Source organism: Chlorocebus sabaeus, chromosome 12 (genome assembly GCF_047675955.1).
Source record: "Chlorocebus sabaeus isolate Y175 chromosome 12, mChlSab1.0.hap1, whole genome shotgun sequence".
In the NCBI taxonomy this organism is placed as follows: domain Eukaryota; kingdom Metazoa; phylum Chordata; class Mammalia; order Primates; family Cercopithecidae; genus Chlorocebus; species Chlorocebus sabaeus.
The window spans coordinates 86,721,514-86,734,637 of NC_132915.1; the positions used below are offsets into that span (position 1 = coordinate 86,721,514).

The 13,124-nt window shown below is 44.3% G+C and overlaps 1 protein-coding gene across 4 annotated transcripts in view; it reads right to left on the reverse strand.

Moving 5' to 3' along the window:
- The window catches only part of ASTN2 (astrotactin 2), a 987,199-nt gene that overhangs the window by 278,952 nt on the left and 695,123 nt on the right, over positions 1–13,124 (reverse strand). For all 4 annotated transcript variants that reach the window (XM_007968251.3, XM_007968252.3, XM_007968250.3 and 1 more), the window contains 3 exons: positions 11,964–12,088; positions 7,287–7,391; positions 4,794–4,973 (listed from right to left, as the gene is read on the reverse strand). In XM_007968251.3, the coding sequence (XP_007966442.1) occupies positions 4,794–4,973; positions 7,287–7,391; positions 11,964–12,088 (410 nt within the window). The remainder of the gene's footprint in view (positions 1–4,793; positions 4,974–7,286; positions 7,392–11,963; positions 12,089–13,124) is intronic.

Sequence of the window (13,124 nt, forward strand, 5' to 3'; positions counted from 1 at the left end):
AGTCAGTTTCTCTATAAAAAAGAAGCAATTAAAAATTTAGGAAACTTATAATATTGCTAATTCCTGCATCTATCACTATCCTCCCTAAGTAGAGAATTACAGGGGATGATAAAAGTTACAGATTCCTTTTGATATCTCCCCAGTCCACTTCCGCAACTCCTTCCTTTCACTGGCTCCAAGCCCGTAGCTAAACTCACTGAGGCCCCTCCCAATCCTAGGAAAATCTACCTCTGCCCTTGATCCTGGGTCACAATGATGACAAGGGATGACAGCAAATTAGCAACCCCCACCCCTGCTCACACACATGTGTGCCTGCATGCACATACATACACACAAACATACACACCTGGGAACACAGTAATCGAAGTGGATGTGGCAGCCTTGGGTGGAGGGCATGGGTTGGATCAAGATAATTAGGTCCTCAACTCAGAGCGGGATGGGTCCATCCATTCCTCTATTTTCTTACTCAATCTACACAATGACTTTGCATTTTGCATATGGGAAAACCGATCTTGAAGAATGAACCACTTTGCTCAAGATCACACATCTGGTAAGAGATAGAGCTGGGATTTGAATTGGGGTCCATCTGATTGTAAAACCTGTGCTTTATCTCCAAATGAGAAAGTCTTTATCCGAGGTAGCCACAGGAAGACTTTATACAGTGAACCCTCATCATGATATAAAACTCATGTTTCATGATCACAGCTAGGGAGAATGTGTGAATATCAAGTCAAAAGGTAAAATGGAGCCCCAGTGAGAAGAAGGTAGTTTTTTTTTTCAAAATACAGGGATATCAAGAGCACAGCAACATGTAGTGAAAGTATTATGCGAGAGCAAGAGACTCAGAAGTTCACACACTGATTGGGGGAATGGCATGGAAGCAGAGGTAATGGCTAAAGAAACCCTAACAGGCTAAACAGCTTCCAAACTAATCATGCCTGGAACCTGGAGCTTCCAGAGATGACTTTGGCTACTCTAGTTGTGTCCTAAGGCCCAGCTCTTCCTGCATTAGATTAGATTCTACCTTATTGACCTGTTTGATGCTCTAGTCACCTACAGACTACTGGAAAGCTCAGAATTCCCACCTGGTGATATAAAATTCTGCCTTCCTACCTGGAGTTCTTACCAGTGGTTATTGGCATGCCCAGTGCCCCCTCTGGAATCAACATCAAAAACTAGGCCTGTTATTCTAGCTTTTATTTTTGCCCTATTACAGGGAAGAAAATACAGAGGATCCAGACCACCACACTTCCTTTCTGAGTCTAGAATAGACATTACCAACTGATTGTAGTTCCCTTTCTCAATTATCCCAATAACTTGCACACAGTGTTCTAGACAAGCCATTCCCTAGTTGATCAGAATTGGCACATGAAAGCTAGAGACCATAATATGATAGTGACTGGGTATCCCACCCAGCCTGGAAATGTCAGTCCCCTCCCTCTTCCCTGCTGTCTACTAGTGGATTTTTTTTAAAGTCTGTAACAAAAATGATGAAATATTGGTAGACTAAGGCATGCTGGTAATGAACAACGTAGGAACAGAGCCCATATCTTCTTTATTTGGTGCCACAACATCTGACACAAGAAAATACAGAGAAAAAACAGTTGGGAAATGTTCAAAGAATTAATGAATGGTAACTATGATTTTATTTGTCCACAGAATGTACCTTTAGAAACACTTAGGGGAATGAGAGTAAACTTCTCACGGGAAATATTTTAATAAGGCACATTCACCCCCATCTCCCTTGGCTTTCCAGTAATTTCCAGTGGCTTCCCCAGATCAAAAAAGTGGCCAGGGTCCCATCATTATGAAACCTGGGAAGGCTAGGGCATTTGTTTCTAATGTCCAGGGACAAAAGAGCTAGGGCGAAGGAAGCAATGGGCTCAAGTTTGGATTCAAACAGCATCTCCTTCAGTAAGAACGGTGGCCCTTTGCCTCTGTAAGTTAAGGTTTCCCTTCTGTAAAGGGAGAAGTGAGCACCCTTGCCTCCTTTGCTTTGTAGGTAGATGAGAAGATCATAGGAAGGCCATCTGCAAACTGTAGAGGGCTGTATAAATGCTCATAGTTGTTATCCATGCCCTATTTGGTCTATTTTCTCCAACCTACTCTACCAAGTTTGGCCCCTTCACTCCTCCTTCCACTAAGAAAGTTAAAAGGACACTTACAGGGATTTTTCTAGTGACATCTGTAGCTCACAGAGAAAACTGAGGGTTGAGCTCACACATGAGCAAGGTATGGAGTGGGGACTAGAATCCTCAGCTGATGCCCACAATTTTTACTTTATTTCAAGCTACTGTTTTCTATGTATCTACTATGTACCAGACATTTTACCTACATCATCTCATTTTATTCTCCCAAAAGCCAGGCAAGAGAATTACTATCCCTCATTTAACACACGACGAAACTGAGACTTAGTAATTCCTTTACCTGAGGTTACCTGCCAGGTGTGTATAAAGAAGAGTAGAGACATGACATATCCTCCATCCCACTTCCGCACCGCACTGTCCCTCCTCCTCTCACAAGCTCTGTCCCCCGAGGTATCAGCTCCCAAGCCCAGATTCATCCTGGCCTGTCCAATGTTTAGCAGATGTCAGTGACACACAACTCATGGCTGGGGAGAAAAGGGATACTAGCTATCTTTAAGTCCAAACACTTCTTTCAACTCTACAGAGGCAAATCCCCAGCTTCTCATCTCCCCATTCCCTAGCATCACTCCCAAATATAAAAAATAAAACCAGAGTATTTGATCTACCATCTAGGTGGTCACAGCAGGTGAAGATGGAGGGGAAGAAACACAGAATGGTTAAGTTGACCTCAATGTATCCCCTATTCTCTTCTTGGGAGCAAGTATGGACGACGGAAGCAAGAAAAGTGCCTTTGTAGACTAGAAGCCCAGGAAGGAAAACACCAAGTTTACCCTGCAAGTTTGTGGCAAAGCCAGGTCTTGAGGGGGTCCTCCTAGCTGTTGTTTCAGCACTCTTTCTTCCTCCTCTCCCATCTTATTTGTAACAAATTCCATGATCCACCAGACAAGGAATGGGATTTTCTGGAATGAGAAATTCTAAAGTCTGAAGACAGCTAAGCATGGAAAAGGGGTGGGATTTAGAATCAGAGCAGTGTCCCAGGCCCCAAACGTGATATGAAGCAAATTAGTTATGTGGCCACAGTGAGCGAAGGTTTTTATAAACATAACCTAATTGTATTACTTCAAAGTCCTGAAGCTTATTGCCCTGCTTAATGATGTGTCACATTATTTGTAGGGTAGCACAATGAGACTTCTATTGATTTAATGCACTTCCTTAAAGACTGTCATTGTTAACAGTCATAAAACAGAGCTATTCCCAGACAACTCAATTATATCCACTGTGCCCATAAACCATCCCTTGCCCGACGCAGTTGCACACAGGAAGCAGAAAGGGGTGAGAACACGACTGGGGATGCAAAGCCTCCAGGGACAAAAGGAAGGGATCTAGAGATTGGGAAGGCAGGTGGACTAGGGTTTTATCCATTTGGGAATGTGCAACTACATAAAAAGCACTAGACAGGCTGTGTAGAGCAATCCCACCTGGTCTTGGCCCTGCCAAGCAGAGCTGTGTGAAAGCTCCCTTCTCCCCTACAGACTTAGTTTCCTCAACTGCAAAACTGGAGTGCTATGCTCAATGAGATCTTTCAGATCTCTCCTGGCTCCCACACTTAGTGGTTTTTTGTTGTGATTGCTTTCATTCTTGGAGACAGGGTGGCTGAGCTGTATGAAAAGATGCAAGCATGTTTTTAACATTGCTCTTCACCCTTTGCATCAATTGAGAGACTCTTTTACAAATAGTTGATAATAATAGTATTAACTATATCAAGAAGCACTTCAGTATAGTTGAAAGAGGGAAAGAACATGGGCTTTTGCGGTCAGCCAGCCTTGGGTTCCAATCCTGACCCTGCTACTTATTAGCTGTGTGTCTATGGGCACTTGATGTGGCATATCTGAGACTCATTTTCTCATGTGTAAAGTGGGAGTGTGAATACGCTGACCTATTAAAACACATGTGTATACATGTGCGATATTTTTAGCTTTCTCAAAATGCTATTACATATACTGCTTATCTTTAATGTGAGAAGCAGACAAGAATAGCTACTTACATACCCATTTCACAGGAAGGGAAAACTGAGGTGGAAAAGGAAAAACCTTCCCAAGGTGAGTGGGCAGAGACTGGTCTCCTGCACCTGGTCTGAGGAATTCCAATTCTGATAATAGCTCAGAATCAAAGGGAAATGAAATCTGCTGAACCTTCCTGAGGATAAAAGCCTCTCCACAGGACATAATGGAAACCATCTGCTTGGTCACGAGGCGATTGTTTTTTCCAGAGGAAGGGAGCTCTTCTTGGGAGAGAAGAACCCAAGCTCTTTTTGGGTTCTCCCAAGAAGCCTGGAGAGAAGAAAGCATCAAGAAGACACCAATTGCTGACCCCAACCTGATCCCTGGCAGTTGTTTCAAAGAGAGGATGTGGGAAGCAAAGTACCTGCAGGAGAAGGCAAGGGCTCTGGAGTCTGGAACACTAACTTGAGAAACACTAACTCAGAAAATGCCTAACTTGAGAGAATCCTGCAAAAATCATTGTATGATCCCTCACTCTGCCCATGGTGAAACTGAAGCTCAGAGAGAGGCAGGGACTTGCCCAAGGTCACACAGCTTAGATGTGGCAGAGCCAAGATTTAGATCCAAGGCAGCTCAGTTGTCTCCCCAGACACCTTCCCTCTATACCCTGCCTGGCCACCTCCTCCAGTAGACACTCCGAGCTTACCTTTCTGATACTGGAGCCACAGCTGCTGCTGGACCTTCTTGCTGGGAAAGTGGATGATGCAGGTGAGCTCTGAGCCATAAAGGGCCTCTGCGATGTAGTGGGAGCCATAGTGCTGGATGAAGGACAGAAGCTCCTCCCGACTGCTCTCCTTGGTCAGGATCTTGAGAACGTTAGTAAAGCCTGGACAAGAGAGGAGCATGTGGAGGTGGTCAGATGTGGGAGGCTGGCGGCTAGCAAATTATACAGTGGCAGGGGTTCTTCCCAGCCTGGATTTGGTGCCTTACCCCTCTTTCTCTCCTTCCTCAAGCAGGCACATGACCAAGCTATTCTTCCAGGGGCCTTCCTGAGCTCCTTCCTGCTACTGGACAAAGCCTAGTGACCTTCTCTAGATATTCAAGGTTCCAAGCTCATCTCTCATGAGCCACCCACACTAAGTTTTAGCTCCAGCCAAATTAGTTTTATTATTTATCCTGAATGTGACCTGGAATTTCTATCATTCTATCTTTCCTTGCATTCTCACTACCCTCAACACACACACACACATACACACACACACACACACACGCCTGAAATGGCCTCCCTATGTCTTCCTTAAGTCATACCTGTGCTTCAAGGCCCCTGGAAGTCACCTCTCCTCCAAGAAGCCTTTCACATCATCAGGGACAGGAGTGCCTACTCTCTGCACTTTCAAAATGCACCGCCTTAAAGTCAGAAGCTCTACCTTATTTGTCTCTGTATCTGCACATGCATCCTCCCCGCACACCCACCCCAACTGGGTGCACGGCCCAGTGCCTGGGACACAGCAAACACACCAACCACAATTATTACAAGAACAACCAATACTGTGCCACATCAAAGTAAAATGTAAAAGAACAAGCTTCTCTCCAACATTAAAAGTGAGCTCTAATTTGCCAACATTTGATTGACAAAAGGGTTTTCCAGGAGCATCATATTGATTAATTAAAGCAGATGCACCTTTATACTTCTAATAGGAACATCACAGTCTTATTCACAAGTGCAGTATGGGGTGTGGGGGGCAGAGAACAGAATTAGGGCTCAAAGAATGGTTGTCTGATGAGAACAACCCCTCTCCATCAACCTGTTAAGTAATGCAACTGGGTAATTAATACAGTAGTGTTAACAATATGATGGTTCCTGTTCAGTAATAAAAAACAATACACAGAGATGCCCTGAGGCTCTTATCCAGGCAGACAAAACTGCAATCAAATCCTTGATTCATTCATTCCCTGCTCTGCCACTTACTAGCTGTGTGACCTTGGGCAAGTTATTTAACCTCCCTAACCTTCAGTATACTTATGTGAAGAAAAATGGGATAAATAATGCCTTCCTCGCAGTACTGTTCTGTCATAAGAAATGAAACATTATAAAATGCTTAACAGACGTCAGCAATAATTACTATTTCTACTTTCCAGAGGGTGAAATCCTCCAATTCCCAGGCTATAAGAGCTCCATTTTGCTGATGAACAAAGTGATATTGAACAAGAAAAGAGAAGAAAAGAACTCACAGATAATTAGAGGACACTCGGACAATAAATCCGTGACAGTGTTATTAGTAAGAGTCAGGGTAGAAAATCCTAGGCCAGGCCTCATTCCAGATTCTTTCATTCATTCCTTATTTTTCAGTTTTCATTTATTTTTAAAAATTCCTCCATCATACATGAGCACCAACAATCTGCTGATCTTTGTTAGTTTTGGAGATACTGGGATAAATAAGACCCAAGCCCCGCCCACAGTTCTCAGGTCATAGACAAGATTCTAATATAAATCAAGCACTTGTTAATGTCTTAATATAGATATTCAAGCACCGAGAATTCTGTGAGTTGTTTTGAGGGGAATGGAGAATGGGAGAGGCATCACAGAGTAATATGGCATATGTTCCCAAGACAAATAGGTCCAGACAGAGGGAACAGTATGGGCAAAGTCACAGTGGCATGAGAGAACATGCACCATTTTGGGCACTATAAATTGCTGCGATCTGTTGGAGCTTAAAGTTCATGTGGATACAATGTGGGTGGTACATGTAAAGGGATGGGGGTGTGGGGGTTATATATGATTTTTGTATCGGAGATGGACAGGAAAATAAATTAGCCAGGAGAGAAGGAGAAATTGGTATCTGAGGAGAATTTATAATTCACAAGCTTGAAATACTTCAGAAACATAAATATGACTTAGATGACTGTTTATCCCCACTCTCCTATTCATACTTCCACACCCTACTCAGATACTTTTTCCTCAAGGGAGCCTCTCTAGCTCCCCCAGAATGATTAGCTCCATCTTCTGTGCCACCACTTTCCCACTATTGCATTGACCCTACTGTCTGTCAGCCTCCGGTCCACCCACCCTCCCTGGGACTCCTTGATGGAAGAGAGGATGCATCCCATTTCCTCAGCATCCCTAGTGCTCTCATATACCCTGGCACATGCTAGGTCCTTAGGAACAAGTGCTAAATTATTCCAAGTCCGCTGTCCTCACCTGCTGAGAGGGTGATGGTGCTGAGTTTCACACGGTAGAGGTTGCTCCGGACCCGCCACTGCTGCACCATGGGGTAACCCATGGCCTCGTCATACCTGATATCTCCTGGGAGAGGAAATAAGATGGTCACGTGAGCCCAGAATTAAGACGCTTCACACCACAAGGCTCACCCTGCAGCTCTTGGTTCTGGGTAACAGACACCTCTTTAAAGTGCAAGCTTTCATTGGGATTGACAATTTTATGAACCCCACCCTCCAGGCCTCTTCCTGGTCTCTAATCTCAGCCCCATCCCTCATTTTTCTCTCTGCTCTATAGCTTGCAAGTCCCCTTTACCCTACAAGTAAGAGCGACCTCAGGTCAGATCTATGTCTTACCTCACCCCATTTGCAACTTGCCACCAGGCACTAGATATCTCAGTGCTTCAGTTTCCACATCGACACTGTAGCTATCTCTAATGCTCTTATTTCATAAGCATGTTGTGAGGCTCAAGTAAGGTACTAGAAGCGGGAGCCTTTTGGTAACCTAGAAATGTTGTGCATGTAGACCATGTGTAAGTAAACTACGGCCTATTTGTTATGTATTGTCTATAGCTGCTTTCACACTATGACAGCAGAGTTGAGCAGTTGCAATACAAACCACCTGCAAAGCCTAACGCATTTATTAACTTTCCCTTTATGATTGCTGACTCCTATGTAGACTATCATTTCTTAACATGGCAACATGGATGTTCAAAAGTATTATGTAAAATAGAGGTATACAGAAATAAACTCTATTTCAAGTAAGACTGAGAAACACAGGCAAAACAAAGTTTAACTGTACAATTTCTCAGCATCTTCATTAGATTAATATGCATGGGCCGGGCGCGGTGGCTCAAGCCTGTAATCCCAGCACTTTGGGAGGCCGAGACGGGTGGATCACGAGGTCAGGAGATCGAGACCATCCTGGCTAACACGGTGAAACCCCGTCTCTACTAAGAAATACAAAAAACTAGCCGGGCGAGGTGGCGGGCGCCTGTAGTCCCAGCTACTCGGGAAGCTGAGGCAGGAGAATGGCGTGAACCCGGGAGGCGGAGCTTGCAGTGAGCTGAGATCTGGCCACTGCACTCCAGCCTGGGCTACAGAGCGAGACTCCGTCTCAAAAAAAAAAAAAAAAAAAAAAAAAATATGCATGAAGGTAGTGTGCAAACTTCTTTGACCATAAAACCCCTTTCGTATGAAAGGTCTCTTGGAATTCATGTTTTATAGAATACATTTCAGGAAACACAGGTATAAACAAGAAATAAAAAAAAGAAAAGACACAAGGAAGTGTTAGCAAATGATTAACTTTGGGCAGTGGTATATGAAAAATTCTTGTTTTCTGATTTATATTCACCTCTATTTTCTAAATTTTCTACCGTAAGCTTTGCAAACTCTTTTTTATAAGCTGAACAAAAATACATTAAAAAGATGCTAGTCACATCAGCAGTTATTATTACTGTTTTTATGTATCCATGCTTTCCTGTGCCTCTGCAAATGGCAGGCACATTTTCTATCCTTTTCTCTTGTCCCCTGGTGAGTAGGCACTTGAAGAGATATTTGATACCAAGATTAAAATGAGAATCTCATTGGAACAAATGATTTCTTCCTGGACATTACTGCAGTATTAAAGTTGTCCATTACTGTCACCTTTTTTTTTTTTTTCCTCCTTATCCTCCTTAGCCTTTTCAGGAATAAAATAGTTTTTCAGAGGCTTTCATTTTAAAGTAAAATATTCATGATCCCCAAAGATATGTCCACTGGAGCGAGGTTGTTTGTTATAAATACGTCGTCTTTGTTTATCTGCTCTGCCTCTCCCATCCTTCCTTTGCAGAGGCTGGGGAGAAAAGGAGATTGTGTGGAGGGAGGAAGGGGAGGGCTGTGTTTTTGACTAAGGGCAGAGAAAATGTCTGCACAAGAAGATTCAGACACCAGGGACAAGGCAGTCTCTGCTCCTTCCATTACTGCTCATTCATGTTCAAAGCAGACTTGGTGGGGGCACTGGCAGCCAAGCCCTATCTCCAACAGAGGGAGGCAGAATGGTGCAGGCTGCTGAGAGGCAGCTCTTTCACTTGGTGGCATGATGTCCAAATGTAAAAACAAAACAAAACAAAACAAAAAACTTCTTCTGATTATCAAGTAATTTATAAAACCATCTTCTCACTCCATCCCTCACTTCCTTCCATCCCTGCTCGTTCCTGGATTCAAGCCTGAAAGAAAAGCTTCGCCACTGGAATGGATGTCAGCTTTTTGAGGTCAAGGTCATGTTCTATATTCCTCCCCTTCTACAGAGTCTAGAAGAGAGCCTGGCCTATAGTAGCCTCTCAATAAATGCCTATCCACTGACTGCCTAACTCTCACTCTGTTCCTAACCATAAACTCATCCCTGGGTTACTCTGTCGCTGACTCCCATCTTGCCCTCCCCATCCCAGCTCCCCACCTGGGGATTACGGTTGGAATGAAGCTATGTGATGGAGGAAGGAATTTTTCCTGGTAGTAATAATAACAAATCTCTTGAAATGCAACAATTCCCTTTATTAGGAAATCTCCAAAATCCTTGAGTCAAAACAAAGAATCATAACAATGTGAACCACTAATGGATACCCATAGTGTTCCAAGCATTTTATATACATGATCTTTATTTCTCATTAGAATCCTTAAAAAATAATTATCATACCCTATTTTTTTGGCATTGTGTTTTGTTTTGTTTTCTTTGAGACAGAGTTTCGCTCTTGTTGCCCAGGTTGGAGTGCAGTGGCAAGATCTTGGCTCATTGCAACCTCTGCCTCCCGGGTTCAAGTGATTCTCCTGCCTCAGCCTCCTAAGTAGTTGGGATTACAGGCAACCGCCACCATGCCCAGCTAATTCTTTGTATTTTTACTAGAGATGGGGTTTCATCATGTTGGCCAGGCTGGTCTCAGACTCCTGACCTCAGGTGATCCACCTGTCTTGGACTCCCAAAGTGAGGGGATGACAGGCATAAGCCACTGCTCCTGGCCCATACCCTATATTTGAGAGGAATAAACTGAGGCTCAGAGAGGGAAACTGTCCAGGGACATACCAGGATCAATGACAGGTTCAGGGGCCTTTCCATTAAAGCACAGCATCTCCTCACAGACCATGGACATGTCTGCTTTAGGAGGTAGTAAACTCCCCATCACTGGGGGTATCCAAAGAGGGATAACCACTCAGGAAGGATATTATAGACTTGACTCCACATCAGGAAGGAAGATTAGACTAGATGCCCATGTTAGCTCTGAAATTTTATGATCTTATAAAAAATGAAAATTAAGGAAGGCAGTGAAATTGTTTGTAACATTTTACAAGGTGTCTTTTACACCCATGATTTCATTTGATCTACGTCTGGGTCCCTCTTTGAAATAGCACAGGTCAGGGGTTATGTAAGATAGTGGATATGCCATCAGCTTTGGAGTTGAGACCAACTATGTTTAAATCCTGACATGACTATAGATTAGCCACGTGGCCTTGGAGGAGTTCATGACCTAGCTAGCCAATTTAAAGTGGACAATAATGGCCTTGCAGGGTTACATGGTTTAACACATAAAAAGTGCCTGGACCCCAGGACCTCTTAAGCAATGCGGGTTCTCTCCTCCATCTATGCTCTTTCACAGGAAAGGCTCACAGGGGTTAGATGACTCTTTTGAGGTTTCCCAGGCTTGCAAGTGATGGGGAGGGCAGGCAGAGATTTAAACCTAGGTCTGTGACATTGTGGGGTCTTCCCTGGGGGACAATTCCCCTCTCAGTGAGAGAGCTCTAATATCCTTCCCCATGACGATTTCCCTGTGAATATTCTCCCTGGGCTGTGGATAAGGCATGCAACCACAGTATCACAAAGGCAGAGTCAGGACCCTCACATCTTAGGAAATTTCTTAAGAAAAGGGTAGGAGAGGAACTTGGAGCACAAAAAGAGGAAAGAGCACCCTGGGGTTGGACAGAAAATATGGAGTCTCAGGAAAGCCTGCAAAAGGCAACATCCCAGTGGGGAGAGAAAGTGGTTGCAGGGGTGGGGGAGCTGCAAAGTGGAGTGAAAAGGGCAAAAGACTTGGTGCTATAGCACCCAGGGTTTAGTCCTGGCAGATATGCTGTGTGACTTTGGACTGGTCCCTTCTACCTCTCTAAGTATAGATTCCTAATCTATCAAATGGTAAAAATAATACCCACCCGACAGATGGCACAGTGCCCACACACAAAAACGAGCTGTGTAACTCAAGTGCTTTCAAGCAGGAGAGGCTCCTGGTTGGAGAGTTCACGTCTTTTGCTCTAGAATGACTTAAAATGAACCGAGAAAAATAAAATACCAAAAGTGGAAAAATACCAGAAAATTGTCAATGAGAATGAAAAGTGTTTTGAGACTCATTCACAGAGGCAAAACTCTCACTGAGAAAAATTGTTCCTGTTCTCAGAGAGGAACCTCCTCTCAAAGATGACTGCAGTCCCAAGTCTGGGGTCTCGGGGAAGTCCCTGGTTCTGCACAGCCAATAGCAGGAGCCCAAGAGGGGCAAGTTCCTTCCCATCCCATTCCTCATGAAGGAGGAGGCTTGATGGAGCCCATCTTGGATCTGCTGAAGACTGATATGCACTAGGTGTGGAGACTAGGTGTGTGGTCAGGAAACCTGGGAATGGTCTGGCACATGTGTCTTACCAGTGAGCAGTTGGAGGTCCGGGAGGGGCTCGGAGAGGACCCCCCGGCACTGCTCCTCCACCGGCAGCGGGATCACCAACAGCCCGTCGGCCAGCTGGGGAAAGTCCTTGATGAAGTTGTTCTCCCTGTGGAGAGGAGCAGAGAGACTGCCAAATCGAGGAAGTGGAGGCTGCTGGGGGCTGCAGGGCAAGGAGGCAGGATGCTGTAGTCAGAATAAAGACTCATGGTGGGTGGCTTTGCTGCGATGCCTCTGGTTTCCTGAATCCCAGCTCTGAGAACATGGTGCTAACTACAGGTTCCCGAATCAGGCAGGCTGGGGTTCAAATTCTAGCCCCACTGCTTACTTGGCTGTATGACCTCAAGCATGCTACCATTCCTCTCAGAACCTGTTTCCTTGTCCGTAAAGTGAGACTCAGATCTAAGGGCTATTGTAAGCACTTAATGGCAAAAACCTACCAATTATTTAAGTACTCTCTGATGCTCTATAAACTGTATATGTGGCTGCTAAATGTCCCCTGGCATAAGCAGTGGCAATCTTGAACTAGGATGTGAGAACTGAGAATAGTGCGTAGTGTTTGAAGAACAAGGGGGCAAGATTAGGCTGAAAAACAAAAAAGAACAAACAAACCTTGCAAAAATAGATGTTTGGTAAAATGGAAGGGCCCTAAGATTTTTTTTTTTTTTTTTTTTGGCTCTAACTTTTCCTTTTACAGATGTGGAAACTGAGGTCTGGAGAAAGGGAATGACTTGCTGAATCACAACCTAATAGGTTAGACTCAAACCCATGTCTTCTGACTCCAGGTTAGTGCTCTTTCCCTTGCTCTAACTTCTTTAGGTGCCTCTATCCCTTTCCTGCAGGCCAGTCCCAGGGAACAGAAGACAGACCTCTGAGTGACCCCAGAGAACTGACCCATGAACAAAGTTCTCAGAGGATGGTAATAACAGTGCAGCAGAGGGAGGCAGATTTCATTCTTCTGGACAATAGACCTGCCTAAAAATTAACAGCCTGCCAAGAGAGGTGGTGAGCTTCCTGTTACTGAGGGTATGCAAGCAGAAAACTTGACAGCCTGTTGGCATGGATGGTATCGAGGGCTTTTCCATATTAAATATGACTTCTGAGGTCCCTTTATATTCAGAAATCCCCAGCATTAAAGACACAAA